The sequence below is a fragment of the Bos indicus x Bos taurus genome, chromosome 4, assembly GCF_003369695.1.
Source record: "Bos indicus x Bos taurus breed Angus x Brahman F1 hybrid chromosome 4, Bos_hybrid_MaternalHap_v2.0, whole genome shotgun sequence".
Taxonomy (NCBI): domain Eukaryota; kingdom Metazoa; phylum Chordata; class Mammalia; order Artiodactyla; family Bovidae; genus Bos; species Bos indicus x Bos taurus.
In genome coordinates, this window is record NC_040079.1 from 103643593 (window position 1) to 103668147 (window position 24555).

Genomic DNA, 24555 nt, shown 5'->3' on the forward strand with positions numbered 1-24555 from the left:
TATGACAGTCTCTAAGTCCATCCATGTTGCTGCCAGTGGTACTATTTCATTCTTGTAAATGGCTGAGGAATATTCCATTGTGTGTGTGTGCATGTGTGTGTGCACACATATACCACATCTTTATCTATTCTTCTGTCAATGGACATTTAGGTTGATTCCGTGTGCTATCATAAACAGCTCTTCAGTGAACGCTGGGGTACATGTATCCTATCAGCTCATGTTGTTCTCCAGATGTATGCCCAGAAGTGGGCCTGCTATGGATATGTAATTATTCTAGTACCAGTTGTTAGAAACACTGTCCTTTTCAACTGAGTTGTGTTGGCAGCTCTGCTAAAACTGACCATAAAATACAAGGATTTATCCTTGGGTTCACCATTTTGAATCATCTATATTTTTTCTTTATGCTAGTATTTTGCCAAATTCATTAATATAAATTTATAAGAAGTAGTGAAATTATATAAGAAGTAGTTCTCCAAAATTTTCCTTGTTTTCAAAATTACTTTTGCCATTCTAGGTCCTTTTCATTTCCACATACATTTTAGGATCATCTTGTCAATTTTTACCAAAAACAAAAACCCTACGAAAAAACAGGGGTTACACTAAATCAATATGAGGAGAATTACCATCTTAATGATAATATTGAGTTTTCCAATCCATGAACAGTCTTCTAGTTATTTCAATTTTTAAAAACTTTATCCAGCAGTTTTGTTTTCAGTATACAAATTTTTAACTGCTTCTATTATACTTCTTCTTAAATATTTTAATATTTTTGATTCAACTATAATAAATTATTTTCTGATTTGGGGATTGTTCACATCTGATACCTAGACAAACACTTGATTTCTGTATGTTGATGTTTTTTTTCCTGCTGAACTTGTATTAGTTCTAGTAATTTATATATTTGTATGTTCCCTAGGAATTTCTATATATAGGATCATATATCTGTGAATAAAGACGGTTTTGCCATTCCCAAATGTCTTATTCATTTTTTCTGCCTGACTAGAACTTCCTGTACCATACTAAGAGAAGTGGTGACAAGGTGACTGTAGACATCACTACCTTATCTTAGGAGGAAAGCATTCTGGCTTTCACCATTGAATATGATGATGTCTGTAGGTTTTTCAGAAACGGTCTTTATCGGGCAGAGAAAATTCTCTTTTATTCCTGGTTTATTTAGAGATTTTTTTTTTTTAATCATGAATAGATACTGGAGCTTGGCAAATGCTTTCTCTGACTCTACTGAGATAATTATGTGGTCCTGTTCTTTAGTTTATTAATATAGTGTATTTACATTAATTGAATTTTGGATCTTAAAACAACTTTGCATTTCTAGAACCAATCTCACTCGCTCTTTGTGTATAATCCTTTTTATAAGTTGCTAGATTTGGTTTGCTAATATTTTGTTAAGGATGTCTACATCTATGTTCAAGAGAGAAACTGATCTGAAATGTTCTTTTCTTGAGGTATCTTTGCCTGCCAACATCACATAACTCTAGACTGATAAAATACATTGGGGAGTGCTCCCTTCTCTTTTATTTTCTGAAAGAGCTTTTGAAGGATTGTTTCTTCTTTGAATATTTGATAGAATTCACCATATCAAACCTTGGGATTTTTTTTGCAGAACATTTTTAATTCCTTACTTAATTTCTTTATTGCTACAATTTATACTCATATTTTTCTATTTGTTCTTAAATCAGTTTTGGTAATTTGTTTCTTTCTAGTAATTCTTATCTTGCTAGAATTTTATCCATTTCATCTTATGTTCTATTAATAAATGATGACACACATTTGATTATAAGATTCCTTTATAAAACCTTTACGTTCTAAAAGGTTGGTAGTAACGGCCCCTCTTTCACTATTCATTTTGGTAATTTGTATATTTTCTTTCTTGGTCAATCTAACTAATGGTTTATTCATCTTTCCAAAAAAACAACTTTTAATTTCATTGACTTTTCTCTTATTTTTCTGTTTCATTAGTTTTTGCTATATTCTTTATCATTTCCTTTGCTTGCTTTCGGTATGATTTTCTCTTCTTTGTCTAGTTTCTTAAGATGGAAGCTTAGGTACTGATTTGAGAATTTTCTTTGTCTTATATGTGCACTTACATATAACTTTTCCTTGAAGTACTGCTTTATCTGTAAACACAAATTCTAAGCTGTCTTTTTTGCTTTCATTTATTCAAATATTTAAAATTTCCTTTTTGGTATTAGGTAAATGTTCTTTAAAAGACAAATATTTGGGTTTGTTACAAGATTATTTTCTGTTACATGATTTGAGTCTTTCACAACCTATTGAGTCTTGTTTTATGGCCCAATTTATGGTCTAACCCAGAAAATGCTTCAATTTGAAAAAAATGTGTATTCTACAGTCAATGGGCAGTTTTCTATGTATGTTAGGTCAAGTTGACTGATTATCCTGTTTAAACTCTTCTATCTCCTTGTTGGTTTTCTACCCAGTTCTATCAAACATTGTTAAGCAAAATGATTTCTTCTTCCATAGTTGTGCTTCATGCATGTTGAGACTGTTGTTAGATGTATAAACAATTATGAGATGTCTCTGTCTTCAGTAATATTTTTTGTCTAAGTCTATTTCATCTGATAAGAAAGCATCATTACTCTTTTCACTGTGTAGCTTTCCCCATCTTTTTATTTTCAACCTACCTATTCATATCTTTGAATATAAGGTGTGTTTCTTATAGACAAGATATAGGTGAGTGTTGCTTTTTTATCCAATTTGACAATCTCTGCCTTTTAAACAGAATGTTCACTCCATTCACTGAATGTAATTAAATAACTGGATTTATTCCTGTCATTTTGCTATTTTTCTACTTGTGTCACATCTTTTTTACTTGTCTCTTCCTCCTCTAGGTGCTTTCTTTTGTGATATTTTTTATTGTATCGTTTTATTCTACTTTTGGGGAGAAGGCAATGGCAACCCATTCCAGTACTCTTCCCTGGAAAATCCCATGGATGGAGGAGCCTGGTGGGCTGCAGTCCATGGGGTCGCAAAGAGTTGGACATGACTGAGCGGTTTCACTTTCACTTTTCACTTTCATGCATTGGAGAAGGAAATGGCAACCCACTCCAGTGTTCTTGCCTGGAGAATCCCAGGGACGGTGGAACCTGGTGGGCTGCTGTCTATGGGGTCACACAGAGTCGGACACGACTGAAGCGACTTAGCAGCAGCATCAGCATTCTACTTTTGATATTTCCTATTCTTATATAGCGTTATTTTGTCAGGAACTGCTCTAAGGATTATAACAAAAATTTTAATTTATTATCAGATCAGATCAGTCGCTCAGTCATGTCTGACTCTTTGCGACCCCATGAAATCGCAGCACGCCAGGCCTCCCTGTCCATCACCAACTCCCAGAGTTCACTCAGACTCACGTCCATCAAGTCAGTTATGCCATCCAGCCATTTCATCCTCTGTCGTTCCTTTCTCCTCTTGCCCCCAATCCCTCCCAGCATCAGAGTCTTTTCTAATGAGTCAACTCTTCGCATGAGGTGGCCAAAGTACTGGAGTTTCAGCTTTAGCATCATTCCTTCCAAAGAAATCCCAGGGCTATCTCCTTCAGAATGGACTGGTTGGATCTCCTTGCATTCCAAGGGATTCTCAAGAGTCTTCTCCAACACCACAGTTCAAAAGCATCAATTCTTTGGCGCTCAGCCTTCTTCACAGTCCAACTCTCACAGCCGTACATGACCACAGGAAAAACCATAGCCTTGACTAGACAAACCTTTGCTGGCAAAGTAATGTCTCTGCTTTTGAATATGCTATCTAGGTTGGTCATAACTTTCCTTCCAAGGAGTAAGCATCTTTTAATTTCATGGCTGCAGTCACCATCTGTAGTGATTTTGGAACCCAGAAAAATAAAGTCTGACCCTGTTTCCACTGTTTCCCCATCTATTTCCCATGAAGTGATGGGACCAGATAATTTATTATAGTCTACTTCAAAATAATATTTAATTCCAGTAAATGGGAATCTATATTCTAAAATATGTCTTTTCCCTTGTCCTCTTTTGTGTTATTACTGTTATATTTAATGTATATGTTATACACCCAGCATAATAGTATTATAATTATTGTTTCATGTAATCTTGTGTTGTAAATAGGTAGAAAAATGAGAAAAATGTATCTACAGGTTGTTTTATATTTACTCACATATTTGCCATACCCAACACTCTTCAAATTTTCCTATCAATTTGAATTAAGCTAGAGTCAGTACCTTCAGTATTTCTTGTAAGACAGCCTCAGTTCAGTTCAGTCGCTCAGTCCGACTCTTTGCGACCCCACCCAAGACGCGCGGGTCATGGTGAAGAGGTCTGACAGAATGTGGTCCACTGGAGAAGGGAATGGCAAACCACTTCAGTATTCTTGCCTTGAGAACCCCATGAACTGTATGAAGAGTAAGACAGCCTAGTAGCAGGAAATTCTGTGAATCTTTATCTCAGAATACTTTATTTCACCTTTAAAGGTTTTCTGAATATAGAATACTTGGTTGATATTTTTTCTTTTAGCACTTTGAATATGTCCCGCTTTACGGTTTCACTAGAAACCGTATTTATCACAATTCTGATAAAAAAAATCAGCCATTATGGTATTATTGGTCCCCTACTGTAACGTGTCATTTTTTTCTTCCAGTTTCAAGATTTTCTCTTTTCCTCTGGCTTTCAGCAGTTTAACTATGATGTGTCTATGTGTAGTTTTTTGTTTTTGTACTTGGGGTTTGTTGAGCTTCTTGAATTCATAGATTGTTTTTCATCAAATCTGCAAAGTTTTCTGTCATTATTTCTTCAAACTTATCTCCTCTCCCCTCTCCTCTCCTCCATCTCCATTTTGTGTATACATATGAACTTAATGTTTCCCCACAGGAATGTTTCCCTTTGAGGCTCTTCTGACTTTTCTTCCATCTTTTTCTCTGCTCTTTGAGAGTATTCTATTGACCTGTACTGAAACTCACTGATTCTTCTGCCATCTCAAATTTTCTACCAAGTTCATCTAGTGAATTTTTAATTTTAGTTACTACACATTTTAGCTCTATAGAGTTTTGTATATTTTTTCCTAATAATTGCATCTTTGTGGATATTCTTTATTCATTGAGTCATAGATGTCCTACTTCCCTTTAATGCTTTAAACATGGTTTTCTTTAGTTCTTTGAACGTACTTATAATAGGGGCTTTGATGTTTCAGTCTGCTAAATCCAACATATGGAGACACTTAGATACAGTTTCTACTGACTGTTTTTTATCCCTCAAGAATCATTTTAGTTCAGTCACTTACTCATGTCTGACTCTTTGCGACTCCATGGACTGCAGCATGCCAGGCTTCCCTGTCTATGACCAACTCCCAGAGGTTGTGCAAACTCATGTCCATTGAGTCGGTGATGCCATCCAACCATATCACCCTCCGTCGTCCCCTTTTCCTCCTGCCTTCAATCTTTCCCAGCATCAGGGTCTTTTCCAGTGAGTCAGCTCTTCACATCAGGTGGCCAAATTATTGGAGCTTCAGCTTCAGCATCAGTCCTTCCAATGCGTACTCACAATTGATTTCCTTTAGGATTGACTGGTTTGATCTCCTTGCAGTCCAAGGGACTCTCAAGAGTCTTCTCCAACACCACACTTCAAAGTATCAATTCTGTGGCCCTCAGCTTTCTCTATAGTCCAGCTCTCACATCCATACATGACTCATGGAAAAACTATAGTTTTGACTATATGGACCTTTGACGGCAAAGTAAGGTCTCTGTTTTTTAATATGATGTCTAGGTTTGTCATAGCTTTTCTTCCAAGGAGCAAGCGTCTTTTAATTTCACTGCTTCAGTCACCATCCTTCAGTGACTCTGGAACTCAAGAAAATAAAGTCTGTCACTATTTCCACTGTTTCCCCATCTATTTTCCATGAAGTGATGGGCCGGATGCCACGATCGCTGTTTTTTGAACGTTGAGTTTTAAGCCAGCTTTTTCCACTCTCCTCTTTCACTTTCATCAAGCTCTTTAGTTCCTATTCACTTTCTGCCATAAGGGTGGTGGTATCTGCATACCTGAGGTTATTGATATTTCTCCCTGCAGTCTTGATTCCAGCTTGTGTTTCACCCAGTCCAGCATTTTGCATGATATACTCTGCATATAAGTTAAATAGCAAGGTGACAATATACAGCCTTGATGTACTCCTTTCCCAATTTGGAACCAGTCCATTGTTCCATGTCAGGTTCTAACTGTTGCTTCTTGACCTGCATACAGATTTCTCAGAAGGCAGGTTAGGTGGTCTGGTATTCCCATCTCTTGAAGAATTTTCCACAGTTTGTTGTGATCCACACAGTCAGAGGCTTTAGCATAGTCAATGAAGCAGATGTTTTTCTGTAATTCTCTTGCTTTTTCAATAATCCAACGGATGTTGGCAGTTTGATCTATGGTTTCTTTGCCTTTTCTGAATCCAGCTTGAACATCTGGAAGTTCTTGGTTCATGTACTGTTGAAGCCTAGCGTGGAGAATTTTGATCATTACCTTGCTAGCGTGTGAGATGAGTGCAATTGTGTGGTAGTTTGAACATTCTTTGGCATTGCTTTTCTCTGGAATTGGAATGAAAACTGATCTTTTCCAGTTCTGTGGCCACTGTTGAGTTTTCCAAATTTGCTGGCATATTGAGTGCAGTACTTTCTCAGCATTATCTTTTAGGATTTGAAATAGCTCAGCTGGAATTCCATCATGTCCATTAGCTTTGTTCATATTGATGCTTCCTAAGGGAGGCCCACTTGACTTCACATTCCAGGATGTCTGGCTCTAGGTGAGTGATCACACCACTGTGGTTATCTGGGTTTAAGATCTTTTTTGTATAGTTCTTCTGCATATTCTTGCCACCTCTTCTTAGTATCTTCTGCTTCTGTTAGGTCCATACCATTTCTGTCCTTCATTGTGCCCATCTTTGCATGTAATGTTCCCTTGGTATCTCTAATTTTCTTGGAGAGATCTGTAGTCTTTCCCATTCTATTGTTTTCCTCTATTGATCACTGAGGAAGGCTTGCTTATCTCTCCTTGCTGTTCTTCGGAACTCTGTATCCAGATGGATATATCTTTCCTTTCCTCCTTTGCCTTTTGCTTCTTTTTTTTTTTCTCAGCTATCTGTAAGGCCTTCTGAGACATTTTGCCTTTTTTGCATTTCTTCTTCTTAGGGATGGTTTTGATCACCACCTCCTGTATAATGTTACAAACCTCCGTCCGTAGTTCTTCAGGCATAGTTCCTCAAGTATGGGTAATCCTCTCTCGTCTCTTTCATATGTCTAAATTTTTTGTTGAATGTGGACATTTTAGATAATATATTGGAGCAACTAGATTCTGATTTTGTTTGAGAGCAGTTGATAGACTAAAAGTCTGTTTTCCCCACAATATGTGGCCACTGACATCTCTCCTCCATTTCTCCTGTCCCTTCATTTTTCTAAGACTGGCTTTTTCATACCTTTTTAAGTGGTCTCCAGTGTCACCTTGCTGCTGCTGCTGCTGCTAAGTCACTTCAGTCGTGTCTGACTCTTTGCTGCTGCTAAGTCGCTTCAGTCATGTCCGACTCTGTGCAACCCCATAGACGGCAGCCCACCAGGCTCTGCCGTCCCTGGGATTCTCCAGGCAAGAACACTGGAGTGGGTTGCCATTTCCTTCTCCAATGCATTACAGTGAAAAGTGAAAGTGAAGTCGCTCAGTCGTGTCCGACTCTTAGCGACCCCATGGACTGCAGCCCACCAGGCTCCTCCATCCATGGGATTCTCCAGGCAAGAGTACTGGAGTGGGTGCCATTGCCTTCTCCACCAGTGTCACCTTACTGTTTAGCAAACACTATTCAGACATTTTACTCAAACATCTCAGTCCAATAAAGCTTCCACTCTCAGGATGTGTGTATATCTGAATGAGGTTTGTGTGTGGAATGAGGAGTGCATTCAAAACTTGGGCCTTTTACAAGCTGGCCTCAGATTTTATTACCACTGGGCCTGTTTGGTCTCATTTCCGCTTATTCTTAAGCTATACTACCCACTGAGAAGTGGGTGACTTGGGCCCATTTGATATTCTGCTACACTATTCTACAGCCTCCAGTCAACCTGGGATATGGGGTGAACTTATCAAGCCTCCAAGACTGTCTGACTTCCTAGAACTCTCTATAAAATCCTGCCACTCTGTGAGTCTGGGCTTGCCAGAAATCACCCCACAATCTCAGATCAGCAGAGCCATAGGTCCTTCCTACTTTGCAACTAAGAACATTATTTTACTCTGTAATACTCCCTTAGCAAGGTTCTCTCTCCAGCAGGGGCAGCAAAGCTTCTGGTTTTCAAGGCCTGCCCCGTCCTGGCTGAAATACCACATCTGCAAAGTTGGAGATGAGGAATAGGGAAAGAAGCGCAGCACCAAGTAAGAACACCACAAACTTGTGTTATTCTTACCCTGAGGAGTTCAGTACTTTCCATGAATAAGGTTTCTTAATTTGATTGATTTCCAGAGTGCTGAATTTGTTTTGATTATTTTGTCCAGCTTTATTATTCTTTTGTGAGGAGAGTAATTAAATCTCTCACTCCGTCATGTCAGCCATTCCTTTTTAATAGGGTATATCATGAACTGCTGTAGTCCAAAGTTCAACTACACCAAATCCTGGCTATAGCTTTAAGATTATATTTACCTGTGAGATAAAAGAGCAAATTTACTTTTTATTCAATATCACTCAATAGTCTATGCATGTATATATATATTCAATGCCTATCTTAAACTAGATATACTGGAGTCAGCTTCCTTTTTTGTTGCTGTTGGTAAAAATTGATTTTGTGCATGTGTGTTTGTATGTGGCATGGATAGGAGCTGAGGATTTCTCTACATCAATAATGTAATGAAGCAACTAAAAATGTAACACAGTTATAGGCAACAGACTATGCGAATAGACTATTATATCTGTTCAGTCCAGATACCACAGTACATGAGAAATACTGATACCTAAAGTATAAGAAAATGATACTAAGAGGTATGGAAACTATCATATGAAATGTACTTGAGAGAAATGTCAATGTTTATCCTGGAGGAAAATGACATACTGCAAGCCTTTCAAATATTTAAATTATACTTTTTCAATATTGATGCAGAGGGCAGAGTCAAAACTTAGGGGTATAATTTTAAGTTCAATATACAAAATAAACTAGTTAACAACTTAAGCTGCAACAACTGAACTGGTTTGGTTCCCTTGCAAAGTGATGAGCTTTTTCACTGAGAATGACTATAATAGACCAGATGAACATTTTCTAAGGAGTGCTTTGTTCTTTTTTATTTTTGATTGGAGGATAATTGCTTTATAATGTTGTGTTGGTCTCTGGAGTACAACAGTGTGAATCAACTATAAGTATACAAGTATTTATATAGGAGATGGACTAGATGATCTTTCAACTTTAAGTGTCTCTAACTTTATCGTACCTTTGTAAAAACTGTGATCTATAGTTCTAGTTGCTGTGATTCAAGAACAAGAACGCTGAAATGGGGGAAAAAATAACTAAAATGAACAAGATAAAATTACATAAAATCAGACTTCATTCTGGAAAGGCAAAAAAATCTCAGTGAGTACATAAGAAATATTCATAAAAATATGAAGGGCACAAATGATGTAAACTCAGAATTATTCACCAAAAAGTGGAAAGCAACCCTTAAAACTCTGAAAGAGGTAAGTTTATCACAAATACAGGAAGTATCATTACATTCAGGAAATAGTTAAGAATTTGCTAGGACCAGAGCATGTTACAGACTGGAAACAGAAGTAACTTACCTCTTTCAGTTGATCAGCACTCCCCCATGATGCAGAACGCTGATGTGATCTCTTTTCTGCACCTTCTTCTGCCCAACAACTAGGTGTCTTTAAAAAAGAAACAAATAAAAAATGAGGAATTTTGTCTCTACTCCTTAATCTCATAGCAACTCAAACATATTAGCACATATCAATTATGGGGTTATACTAAATACTAAAAACCTTAAAAGCTAGGATTTTCATGACCCTGTGAAATGTTTATTATTCTAACTTAGATACAGTCAATCTAAGATGTCTCTGAGTAGTGTTACTCAAAACATTTGGCTTTTTACATCAACATTAATAACTTAACGGAGAAGGCACTGGCAACCCACTCCAGTACTCTTGCCTGGAAAATCCCATGGACGGAGGAGCCTGGTAGGCTGCAGTCCACGGGGTCGCTAAGAGTCGGACACGACTGAGTGACTTCACTTTCACTTTTCACTTTCATGCACTGGAGAAGGAAATGGCAACCCACTCCAGTGTTCTTGCCTGGAGAATCCCAGGGATGGGAGCCTCGTGGGCTGCCATCTATGGGGTCGCACAGAGTCGGACATGACTGAAGCGACTTAGCAGCAGCAGCAGCAATAACTTAAAGTTATCAAATTCAAAGAGAACTGTGAAATATGCATATTGGTATTTTTTTTAAAGAGAAAAGGCAAGCTAATTATGAAATGGTATTTTTATTACATAAAATAGAAGTAAAATCAACAGAATGTGTTTAGAAGCAGTGGGCTTACAGATTACCTCTATGTCAAATATCTATTGATAGGTAGTACTGTTTTTGAAAAACATCAAGCATGTTTATATAAAAATATGTTGTTATAAAAAGAGGAAAAGATTAGGCTAAATTGACTATAATATTTGCTCTTGTTTTTGCTAAGAATAATTGCTTTACAGAATTTTGTTATTTTCTGCCACGTATCAACATGAATCAGCCATAGGCATACATATGTCGCCTCCCTACCACCTCCCTCCCCATCCCACCCCTCTAGGTTGTTGTTACCACAGCCCCTGTTTGAGTTCCCCGAGTCATACAGCAAATTAGCGTTGGCTATCTATTTTACATATCAAAATGTAAGTTTCCATGTTACTCTCTCCATACATTTCGCCTTTTCCCTCCTCCCCAACCCCTGTGTCCATAAGTCTGTTCTCTATGTCTGCTTCTGCACTGCTGCCCTGTAAATAAATCCTTTGGTACCATCTTTCTAGATTCCATATATATGCATTAGTATATGATATGTATCTTTCTCCTTCTGACTTACTACACTCTGTTATATAGGCTCTAGGTTCATCCACCTCATTAGAACGGACTCAGATGTGCTCCTTTTTATGGCTGAGTAATATTCCATGTGTATATGTACCACAGCTCTCTATCTATTCATCTGTTGGTGGACACCTAGGTTGCTTCCATGTTCCAGTTATTGTAAATAGTGCTGCAGTGAACATTGGGGTATATGTGTCTTTTTCAATTTTGGTTTCCTCAGGGTATATGCCTAGGAGTGGGATTGCTGGGTCATATGGTGCTTTTATTCCTAGCTTTTAAAGCAATCTCCTAGTTTTTTAAGTCTTCCATAGCGGCTGTATCAATTTAAATTCCCACCACCAGTGCAAGAGGGTTCCCTTTTCTCCACATCTTCTTCAACATTTATTGTTTGTAGACTTTTTGATGATGGCCATCCTGACTGGTGTGAGGTGATATCTCATTGTGGTTTTGATTTGCATTTCTCTAATAATGAGAGATGTTGAGCATCTTTTCATGTGTTTGTTAGCCACCTGTATGTCTTCTTTGGAAAAATGTCTGTTTAGGTCTTTTTCCCACTTTTTGATTGGGTTGTTTGTTTTTCTGGTATTGAGCTGTATGAGCTGCTTGTTTACTCTGGAAATTAATCCTTTGTAAACTGACTACAATTTAAAGCAGTGCGTCTTAAAAAACAAAAAGAAACTGAGCTACATGTCAGTAAACAGAATTGCTTTTACCTAAAACAACATTTTGAGTGATTTAATCCATAATACACACTTCATCCAAATATACCATAAAAGATTAATTGCCACATAGTAAGGTCGTTTACTGGTTGTATTAAAAATGAAAAATAGTAAAACTATCATCTTTAATATATGAGAAGATTTTTGCAACTTAGGGAACATTAAAACCACTATTTTAAGACAGACAAAGGGCATTGATTATCACACATAAATATAAATATATATAGCTTTAAAATTATTTTTTATTATGTACCTAAAATTCATGATTTATATTGAGGCTACATCTGTGACTCTACATAATGCACAACTTCTTATGAGGAAGCCATCAGTTCTATACAATTCAAAATGCCTGTGGACAACTTTTTAAATAATTACCAGCTCTTAAAAGTAATGATACTCCAAAAAAAAAAAAAGTAATGATACTCCAAAATAAAACCAGTAACAACTGAATGCTAGTTGAATAAAAATACATATAAACTGCTTTAAGAGTTCAATACTAAAGTGAAACTATTTAGTCATATTATTGAGTAAAATATTTTATTCAGCTGGCATGTGCAAAGCGGTATTATTAATATATTAAATAAGCTGCTTGCAAATAACTGGTTATTAAAATTTCCTAATCTCAGTGTTAGATAAGAAAAACTACTCTGAAATTAATCCCTAAGTAGTTATATCTTTAACAATTTATTCTAAAATTATTCAATTATGATAGTTTTAGTCAAACTTTTCTTTTGAGAATCTACATGCCTTAATACTTTTGCCTTTCTACCAAACACAGGCATTATTCTAACCCAAAATCAGATGATATCAAATGACTAAGGATCAATGTTTAAAACTCAAAAGTATATTTGCAGAAAATGAGTCAAATTTCTGATATGTTCCATAATTATTTAACAATAACATTTATAACACTATTTTCATTTTGTAAGCTCTAATTTTTTCAAAGGATATTTATATAAACTGTATCTCCAACTTAGAGATAAATCAATAACCGGAAAAATTCTGCAGATGCCTCAGTTCTGGCCAGCACACCAATGGCAAATGAAACTAAATCTGGGGTCTCATCTGAGGGTACCTTCTTCCTTCCTATTGTCATTCTTTTCTTCAAACTGAATGTGAAACCCTTTTGATCATTTGGAATGTAGTACTGCTTATACAAAAGAAATACATAAAAAATAACTGTAAAAAAATATTTATGAAAAAAAAAATATTTATGGTCCTGAAATCTATCTAGTAAATTACATAGTTTTTTTTTTTTTTAAGTACAAAACCACTGGGAGAATTCTTTCAATCATGTGGCTATAAAATGACATGAATATAAATTATTTAAGTATATTCATCAGTTTCAGCTTTTCCAAAAAAGAATTATTTCATTTTAATTGCACATATATACAAATATACTCTAAAGACTGCACTGTCCAAAACAAGCTACTAGCCACATGTAATAATTTAAATTAACAAAAATAAAACAGAAAATTCAGTTCCTTGGCCTCACTAGCACATTTTACATGCTTAATAACCACATGTAGCTACTGACTGCCATACAGAACAGCACAGATATAGCACATTTCTACCACTGCAGAAAGTTCTGTTGAGTGCAGTGTTTTAAAAATCATTGATTTTTAACAAGTTATTCAAATCAAACCAAAACCAAAGATGGCCACTTGGTCTTCTAATCTATAATTATGCTTCTGAAGCCACAGAGGATGAGTTAATTTTTATCTAATTTGTTAAGACTGAGTACATGAGAAGTATTTTACCATTTGAATTAGGAAAACAACACAAAGTAGCAAAAGGTATTTGCTTTCATGCCAGCAAGAGATTCTTTTCCAACTGGCCTGTTATTCCATCCATTAATCTAGAGTAGAATTTTATGAACTGTCCTACTTATGTCCTGGATTTTAGTAAAAAATTTATGAAAGAAGAATCCCATGGTCAAACAAATTTGGGAAATATTATATACTATATCTGTCCATTCAGTGTAACAATGCAATTAGCATTTCAAAACTCAAATACACAAACACACATACACAAATAACTTTTTTTTTAAACCTGCTTTACTTACTCTCTCTTACGGGCTTCCTTTGTAGCTCAGCTGGTAAAGAATCCGCCTGCGATGCAGGAGACCCCTGGGTTTGATTCCTGGGTTGGGAAGATCCACAGGAGAAGGGATAGGCTACCCACCCCAGTTGGGCTTCCCTGGTGGCTCAGCTGGTAAAGATTCTGCCTGCAATGTGGGAGACCTGGGTTCAATCCCTAGGTTGGGAAGATCCCTTGGAGAAGGGAATGGCTACCCACTTCAGTATTCTGGTCTGGAGAATTCCATGGACTGTATATCCATGGGGTCACAAAGAGTCAGACACAACTGAATAACTTTCATTTTCACATACTCTCTCTTACTTATATGATCCTAGAACACTTATTCTACACTTACTAACATTTCCAGGCAACCTGGAAAGAAACAAAAGAAATATAATCCTCAATGAGTGGTATTATATATAACAGCTTGCTTTTCAGCCCACATACTTACGAGGATTCTTCTTTCTAGCTGCCTCCACTTAAACTACTAGGGGAGAGAAAATGAACCTTGGTTGGCAAAAAAAAAAAAAAATCCCCTCTACATCAAAAGGATACCTATAGGTGGAAGAGGCCATTTTAAAATTTTACCTCTCAGAATCACACAAAGTCCAGCCCATGAAGCTTTAAGGACCCCCTTAGCCGGTCTACTATCTTGGTTTCCTGTGTGATGAATGCTGCTTCTCTGAGTGAAATAAACAAAAAATAATCCTACTGCACAGGACTACACATTTGTATTTAAAACTATTTTTAAAGACCAGTTTTAGGCTAATAGACAGACTAAGAGACATTACAGAGATTTTCTATATACCCTTCACCTCCACAAATGCACAGCTATCCCTACAGAGTGTGACATTTGTTATAACTGATGAACCCACACTGACACATCATTATTACCCAGAGTCCATAGTTTACATTTAGAGTTCACTCTTGGTGATGTGCGTTCTATGGGTTTGGAAAAATGTATAATGACACGTATCCATCATTATAGTACCACGCTGCTGCTGCTACTGCTGCTGCTAAGTCGCGTCAGTCGTGTCCGACTCTGTGCAACCCCATAGATGGCAGCCCACCAGGCTCCCCTGTCCCTGGGATTCTCCAGGTAAGAACACTGGAGTGAGCTGCCATTTCCTTCTCCAATGCATGAAAGTGAAAAGTGAAAGTGAAGTCACTCAGTCGTGTCCTACTCTTTGTGACCCCAGGAACTGTAGCCCACCAGGCTCTTCCATCCATGGGATTTTCCAGGCAAGAGTACTGGAGTGGGGTGCCATTGTCTTCTCCATACATACAGAGTTATTTTCACTGCCCTAAAAATCCTCTGTGCTCTGTTAATTCCTCCCCATCTCCAAACCCCTGACAACCATTGATCTTTTTACTCTTTCCACTGTTTTGCCTTTTCCAGAATGTCAGGTAGTTAGAATCATATAGTAGGTTGCCTTTTCAGAGTTGCTTCTTTCACTTAGTAATATACATTAAAGGTTCCTCCATGCTGTTTTAAAAAAATATTTCTTGGCTGCGTCAGGTCTTAGTTACAACACGCAGGATCTTCGATCTTCATTGCAGCACGTGGGGTATTTAATTGCGGCATGCGAACTCTTAGTTGTGGCATGTGGGATCTAGTTCATTCATTCATTCACCTACTGAACGATATTTTGGTTGCTTCCAAGTTTGGCAATTATGAATAAAGCTGCTGTAAACATCTGTATGCAGGTTTTTCTAAGTTTTCAACTTCTTTGGGTAAATACCAAGGAACATGAATGCTGGCCTATAAGCTAAGAGTATATTTAGTTTTGTAAGATACTGCCAAACGTCTTCCAAAGTGGATGTACCACTTCTTTTATTTCCACCAACAACATATGACAGTTCCTGTTGCTCTGCATTCTGCTCAGCATCTGGTGCTGTTAGTACTGGGTTTTGACCATTCTAGTAGATATCAGTGTGGAGTACCTCATTTTAACTGGCATTTCCCTAATAACCTATACTGTGGAACACCTTTTCATATGCTTGTTCACAGTGTGCACATCTTCCTTAGTGACCTGTCTGTTAAGGTCTTTGGCCCATTTTTTTAATCGGGCTAGTTTGTTTTCTTCTTGTTGAGTTTTAAAAGGTGTTTGCATATTTTGGATAAGGGTCTTTTATTAGATATGAACAATGGGTACTTTTGCTATTCATATCTGTATTCACAGACTATCAAGGGTGAATATGCTTTCCTGCTTTCTCAACTTCAAAACGGATCAAACTAACTCCTAGCAAAATATTCTTTTTCTTTTTTCACTTTTTTTTTTTATTTTTAAACTTTACATAATTGTATTAGTTTTGCCAAATATCAAAATGAATCCGCCACAGGTATACACATGTGAAAATATTCTTTTTCAATATGCAAGAGCCTAGAGTCAGTTCCAAAAATCTCACCAAAAAAAAAAAGAAAAAGCGAATCACTTCAGAAAATTCTCTTAATCTTACTTAAAACTTACTTTAAGTCCTATGTAAAACTTTAAAATCTGTATTTTTTGTGTGGTTTAAATTTAGTCTTAAAAATTTACTATAGTTTATAGTGTATTACAGAAATATGATTACTAACTGCTAATTGTTTTTACTTTACTTAAATAGATGATACTTAACATTATGGTACTAATAAACCTGACAAGAAAAGAAATGGAATTACTTGAAAAATCAATGATATTAAATTAATAATTAAGATTATAATCTGATTTTAAGGTACAGAAAACTTTTTAAAATAGAAAATGACAAACCTCTCATTTTTCATAAATATGTCTTTGAGAGATTTGGTTTTCTTTTGACTAATAAATTTTTTTAACTTTTTAAAAACTTTGAAAAGACTATCCTTTTTGAGTTTATTTTTGTGTATGGTGTTAGAAAGTGGTCTAGTTTCATTCTTTTACAAGTGGTTGACCAGATTTCCCAGCACCACTTGTTAAAGAGATTGTCTTTAATCCATTGTATATTCTTGCCTCCTTTGTCAAAGATAAGGTGTCCATATGTGCGTGGATTTATCTCTGGGCTTTCTATTTTATTCCATTGATCTATATTTCTGTCTTTGTGCCAGTACCATACTGTCTTGATAACTGTGGCTTTGTAGTAGAGCCTGAAGTCAGGTAGGTTGATTCCTCCAGTTCCATTCTTCTTTCTCAAGATCGCTTTGGCTATTCGAGGTTTTTTGTTTTTCCATACAAATTGTGAAATTATTTGTTCTAGCTCTGTGAAGAATACTGTTGGTAGCTTGATAGGGATTGCGTTGAATCTATAAATTGCTTTGGGTAGTATACTCATTTTCACTATATTGATTCTTCCAATCCATGAACATGGTATATTTCTCCATCTATTAGTGTCCTCTTTGATTTCTTTCACCAGTGTTTTATAGTTTTCTATATATAGGTCTTTAGTTTCTTTAGGTAGATATATTCCTAAGTATTTTATTCTTTCCGTTGCAATGGTGAATGGAATTGTTTCCTTAATTTCTCTCTCTGTTTTCTCATTATTAGTGTATAGGAATGCAAGGGATTTCTGTGTGTTGATAAACTCAAAATGGATTAAAGATCTAAACGTAAGACCAGAAACTATAAAACTCCTAGAGGAGAACATAGGCAAAACAGTCTCCGACATACATCACAGCAGGATCCTCTATGACCCACCTCCCAGAATATTGGAAATAAAAGCAAAAATAAACAAATGGGACCTAATTAACCTTAAAAGCTTCTGCACATCAAAGGAAACTATTAGCAAGGTGAAAAGACAGCCTTCAGAATGGGAGAAAATAATAGCAAATGAAGCAACTGACAAACAACTAATCACAAAAATATACAAGCAACTCCTACAGCTCAACTCCAGAAAAATAAACGACCCAATCAAAAAATGGGCCAAAGAACTAAATAGACATTTCTCCAAAGAAGACATACAGATGGCTAACAAACACATGAAAAGATGCTCAACATCACTCATTATCAGAGAAATGCAAATCAAAACCACTATGAGGTACCATTTCACACCAGTCAGAATGGCTGTGATCCAAAAGTCTACAAATAATAAATGCTAGAGAGGGTGTGGAGAAAAGGGAACCCTCTTACACTGTTGGTGGGAATGCAAACTAGTACAGCCACTATGGAGAACAGTGTGGAGATTCCTTAAAAAACTGGAAATAGAACTGCCTTATGATCCAGCAATCCCACTGCTGGGCATACACACTGAGGAAACCAGAAGGGAAAGAGACACGTGTACCCCAATGTTCATCGCAGCACTGTTTATAATAGCCAGGACATGGAAGCAACCTAGATGTCCATCAGCAGATGAATGGATAAGAAAGCTGTGGTACATATACACAATGGAGTATTACTCAGCCATTAAAAAGAATACATTTGAATCAGTTCTAATGAGGTGGATGAAACTGGAGCCTATTATACAGAGTGAAGTAAGCCGGAAGGAAAAACATACATACAGTATACTAACGCATATATATGGAATTTAGAAAGATGGTAACAATAACCTGGTGTACGAGACAGCAAAAGAGACACTGATGTATAGAACAGTCTTATGGACTCTGTGGGAGAGGGAGAGGATGGGAAGATCTGGGAGAATGACATTGAAACATGTAAAATATCATATAAGAAACGAGTTGCCAGTCCAGGTTCGATGCACGATGCTGGATGCTTGGGGCTGGTGCACTGGGACGACCCAGAGGGATGGTATGGGGAGGGAGGAGGGTTCGGGATGGGGAACACATGTATACCTGTGGCGGATTCATTTTGATATTTGGCAAAACTAATACAATTATGTAAATTTAAAAATAAAAAATATTATAAAAAAAAAAAAAAAAAGACAAGACTATCCTGATGAAGCATTAAAAAATACAGCACAAAAAGACTGTGACTATAATATTATGGTTCACTTTCCCGGTAACTGTATATAAGTTTATATAGTTTTATAACCAAATATAAACATAAACAGTCTCTTCACTAGTTAAGAAGTGTACAAAAGGAAAAGTCTGGCTAAAAACAAGAGCTTTAGAAATTCAGTGAGAGCAGTTACACACTCAGATTTTTTCATCATGCTCCAGCTACATACTAAGTTATGTGCTCATTCTGTTAGATTACAAAAATGTATAAAATCCATGTATATTTAGGCTTAGAAGTGTTCCACACACAACTGAATAAAAGCCTGTGTAGTAATGGTTTGTGATTTTCTAGATTATTAGCCAGGGAACTTATTCAGAAGAGTTAAGTTATATTTCTGTTTCAAGTTCTTAAGATGATGGAGGTGTTGGTGGTATATCTCTGGATTGCAATTTTTAAAAACAGGAAATACCATAGAAATCAACTATTACACCTATGTTATACATGATAAAAGTATTTGCCTGATCTGTAAGAAATGTTAATTTGAATAAAAGCAATCATAAATGTGCCCAAAATCTTAAGAATATTCATAGTAAATATACCTCTAAAAACTAATCTGAAATGCACACCAAGAGCAGCAGTGGAAATAAATGTCTACAAACAGAGAAAAGAAAAATTGTGGAACAGTCTTACAATACAAGAAAACACACTATACAGACTGTAATCCCACTTTAGTAACCAAATACACACAAAGAGAAAAAGACTTTAAAGAGATATTTCGAAATATAAATATGTAAGAATTCTAGATAATTATAAATTCTTTTTTTCAACTGAGAAAAATCAAGATTTTAAAAAAGAGACTTAAAATAATACTTAATGACATAAAATGTTATGATTTATTAAATAGGTTATAAAACACTACCTGCAATATCATCTGAACTCTCTATTTTTTGAACTCTATTGTTTAAATGGTCTGCAATTTAATATTTTTTCTAAATGTAAATAATCAAAATATAAGAGCGTATACATCAAAATGTTAGAAACAGCTATCTGGATAGTAGAATTATAAGTAGCTTATTTTTAGATTTTGGGTATTTTCCAAATCTTCTGCAGTGACTACTGTTTCAAAATTAGAAGTAGGATTTAAAAAAAATAAGAGAGCTGTGTTATAGAATTTGTAAGTGTGGATGTATATTCTGAGAAAGTCAAACACAGAATTTATAGAAATTCTAACTTTAGATGCAAACCTCAAATCTATCTTGGAAGACACATTACATGTTAAGTAAAGATGTTAGTATACATCACCATAAAATATTTTTCACCACACAGAGGTCCCTCTGACTAATAGGTTGGGGTTCTCTCACAACTGCAAGTGCCAGTACATAGTTTATCACTGGCTGTGGGAATGGAGTTGGAGACTTTAGAAAAGCCAAAATATTTAGGTGTTTAGAGTAACTGAAAACTGAAGATAAGTGAAATGTCCAGCACCCAGAAATATTAGTGGAAAGTTACTGATGAGAATATTGACAGGAAATTGTAATTCAGTTTGGATGTCTTTCATGTTATACTTTAATTATATGGAGGAAAAAAATATCTATAAAAATGTTTTCCTGAAAAAGTTGAACATAGAGCTTCCATATGCTCCAGCAATTCCTAGAGAAATGAAAACATATGTAAACATAAAATCTTGTATGCAAATGTTCGAAGCAGTTCACCAACTCAAGAATGTACAAATAAACTGTAGCATGTCCATTCCATGAACATTATTTGGCAATACAAAGGAATGAAGTGCTGATAACTGTGCTACTGCATGGATGAAACTTAAAAATACTATACTAAATAAAAAACTCCAGAAACCAAAGGCTACAAATTGTATGAGGCTACTGACTGAAGCAACAGAGCATGCATGCATGCACTGATATGCAATGTTCAGAACACGCACACACACAGAGGGAGGAAGGAGACGACTCGGTGCTGTGTGTGGCTAAGGGAAGGAAGGCTGGGGCCAGACAGTGAGGCACTGCTAATGGGCACAGTGTTTCTTCTCACTGGATGGAATGTTCTAAAATTGATTATGGCAATGTTTGCACAACTCTGAATATATTAAGAACCATATATTGTACACTCTAAACAGATGAACTGTATGGTATATAAATTGTATTTCAATAAAACATTATTAAAAATAATTATGTAAAAGAGGAAATTATAAATCAATCTCATTTTTCAATTTTAAAAAAGCCCTGTATTGCTAAACCTGAAAGTCCCAAGCATTGCTTGTATTTTCTCAAAAATAATTAGTATTTTCTATCATACTCTTCTTGCCAAGTTTCAAATCACACTGAGGCACTAGTAATGTCATAGAAAAGGGTAGGAGGAATACATTAGTATTCTATCCAGTCAGGTTTCTCAAATCATTGCAAGAACATTTAACAAAGGAAATAATGTAACAAAGTAAACTATATATCAAAAATGCTAATCTCTGACTTCTTACAGAAACAGTTACTAAATAGACTCTTGATAAACAACCGGTTTCTGCTTTAACCAAAAGGAGACAGTCATATGAGGAATTAAAATTATAAAGAATATTTTAACTTATTATTTGGTATTTATACTTAATAATACGCATTGTGACAAGTTTTATTACTATTATTGTGGATAAATTTAAAGCCAACTAATTTTCAGTTTTTAGAGAGCATTACTAAAACATTCATTCTTTACTGTTGCAGTTTTTTCAGTTGTAATTTGCTTTGGTTGCTGAGTTTCAAAAAACTGATTCCACTTGTAAATAACGAGAGCAATTTTACTTTTTTAAAAGTAGTATTTCCAAACACTTAAAAATATATATATTTGACAAACATACTTGACTATAAGTGCCTCAGTATTATCCAAGAGATAAATAACTTTTATTGCTTTTTAGTATCTTTTAATGTTTTTTAATCTCTTATATTTGACAGAAAATCAGCAACACAGGTGACTGACAAGATATATCAGAAATACTAATACTGACTAGATACCTGCCAAAAATATTTCCATACCATTCTGAAGTCATAAAAGCTAATAGTGCTCAACCAATGATGACATGAATATCATCAACGGAATACATTAGTAATGAGAAAGGAAGCAGGAGTTTCTGTAGCAATAAAAGTCTACTCTCCCATACCTGGACCTATAAATCTGAAATACCATTTCTTACTTGGAAGACTGCACAAGAGAAAACAAAAGCTACTTCTGACTGAATGAATCCTGACCTACCACGAACTGCTTACTGAGTTTGTGAGTCTGAGCATGCCCTGGAGTTAGTTGCACCATTTCTACGCCATTTCTGACCAATCCAGGCTTAATGTTCGTAACTGCACAATCAATTATTGACACTAGTAATACTGTCCACTCAATTCAGTATTATTATATTTAAAGAATGAAATACTATAGATTCCAGTACACAGGCAGGTAACATTGATCAACATCTGCTATGTCCCACTTACTGTGCTTCACCAACTAGTGTTACCCCCAAAAGCTTTAAGAATCTCAACAGCATAAAAACTTATTTTCACTTGGTTTACACTAATGTTTCCTACAGGAAACATGATGTATTTTATGCCAATCGTTTATTCAAAAATGTATGCCAACTTATTAACAACCTGAAAGGCATACTGCTTTCCCATACTACATACACCCTTAACTATGACCCAGTTCTTAAATTCTTAACTCTTAACACTTCTTAACATTTAAGACATTCTTAAATGTCTTTCTAATATCATAGGATTTTTGATAGAGAATTGATGGATTTTAGGATATAAAAAGTTGAGAAACAATGTACCAGACAACAAAGGACAAGAAGACAGGCTAAGAAGGTTGTTTCAAATAAATACGACCTATTTCACAACTCTACCTAGAGCTAGTTTAGGGGTAAAGGTAAGGGGAGAGATAAAGGGAAAGCAGTTGATTTGTTAACTGTTAAACATTTCTGGTAATGGGAAGAAACTGGTACATGGGCAACAGGAGTATGGAGAAGCTCTTTGCTATTTACCTTCTACTTTTGATTTAAATGGATACATTCTTAAAAATTCATAAGGAGAACTTTGAGTTTTCTGTTAATTTTAGTGGTAGTATTTGAAATTGATGAGTAAAATAGTAAATATTGTTCAATAAAATAGTAAATACTGTATTTTAGCTATGTATTTAAATTTTTCATCAATACATATGAGTATATTCCTTTGGCAACCAAAAATATTACTCCCTCAACTAGGAACATGACTCCTATCATGTGGACAGTTCAACTCTAGGATTAGAAAAATCATCTTTTAATTACCTAATGGCTGAAAGAAAAAGTAATGGAGATCCTGAACAAGATAGAATCTTTATAAACTTACTCAAGTGCCAGTTGGGGACCAGCTTCATAAAACTTAACAATTCAGGTCCCTGGAATGCAATCTAAGAGGCCAAGATCTTTAGACTTGCTTCCATTTCAAGAAAAGCTTCCCCTGTCCAAAATTGTTCCAACAACTACCACTTCTTAAACAAACTTCAACAGCGAGCTCTTCAACAAGGGCACAGGAAACCCAAAGAGCTGTACAAAGTATGACTTTTGGTCAGGAAATGAGCTTCTGATCAGAGTGGTAAAACTGAAAGTTCTCTTTTATATCTATTTACTATTTGAGATGTATCACCTACTCCTTTGATTAAAGTCCTCTCCACCCAAACTCCTTTCATAAAGGGAAGAAAAGGATAGAGTGTTTTAAATGTGTATTTTCAACAGCAAAGAATTAATATATTTTAGTTGACTTGTTGACTTTATCATACGTTGGCTCAAGTCAACAGTTAGTACCTACTCCAGATCTGTTTCTTAAAAATAAGTATAAAAAGGACTTTTAGTGAAAGACGCTAGCATAAGACCATGAAACTCCATACACTCAAACTTAATGAAATGAAGAAAAATAAAGTAAAAGTTTATCTTACATACGTTTTGGACATGTTTAAATGTTTCACACTGTGAAATTTGAAAATTAATAAAAAACAATAAAATATCAAAGAAAAACATCAATCTGGAGAAAAGAAAGAAGTATGCAGAATTTCATTTAAAAATCTAACCATTCCATTTCTTACCCTTCAAAGAATACAAGAGATAAATGGGAAGTTCTGAAATCTTCCTCTCATCCCAACTTTGCAGAGAAGACGAATAAGGGGGCTAGACCAGCATTCAAAGAAGAGAAGGAAAAGCTGCTCTCACCTCAACTGGCCATCAGACATTTAAAAACCATCAGGCTAAAAAAAAAAAGTCAGGCTTACCACGTCATTCTTCCCTAACAAATAGATATATGGCAGATGACTCACAAAATATATATAAATAGCTCAAAGCTAATTATTTCCAGCAATAAGCAAGATTTATCAGACCAGAAAGACAAATGACAAAAACACTGAAAGAAAAACCATGGAAAACAGGAGGGAAAAAAGGAGGAAGAAATTGCTATTGGAAGTTCCCCTTTCCAGTTGTGAAATAAGAGTGCCACGGCCAATATCCAAACATCCACCTATTTTTTCCCTCTGCTAGTAAATGTAAGTAATGTGAAATGCAGGCTGGATGACTCACAAGCCGGAATCCAGATTGCCGGGAGAAATATCAACAACCTCAGATATGCAGACAATACCCCTCTAATGGCAGAAAGCCAAGAGGAACTAAAGAGCCTTTTGATGATGGTGAAAGAGGAGAGTGAAACGAAAACCATGGTATCTGGTCCCATCACTTGATGGCAAATAGATGGTGAAAAAGTAGAAACAGTGACAGATTTTATTTTCTTGGGCTCCAAAATCAATGCAGACATTGACTGCAGTCACAAAATTAAAAGACGTT

General features: G+C 35.7%; 1 protein-coding gene across 1 annotated transcript in view; it reads right to left on the reverse strand.

The window, feature by feature from the left end:
- Positions 1–24555, reverse strand: part of GLCCI1 (glucocorticoid induced 1) — a 108874-nt gene that overhangs the window by 43761 nt on the left and 40558 nt on the right. The window contains exon 3 of the mRNA XM_027540073.1: positions 9781–9867. Coding sequence (XP_027395874.1) covers positions 9781–9867 — 87 coding nt within the window. The remainder of the gene's footprint in view (positions 1–9780; positions 9868–24555) is intronic.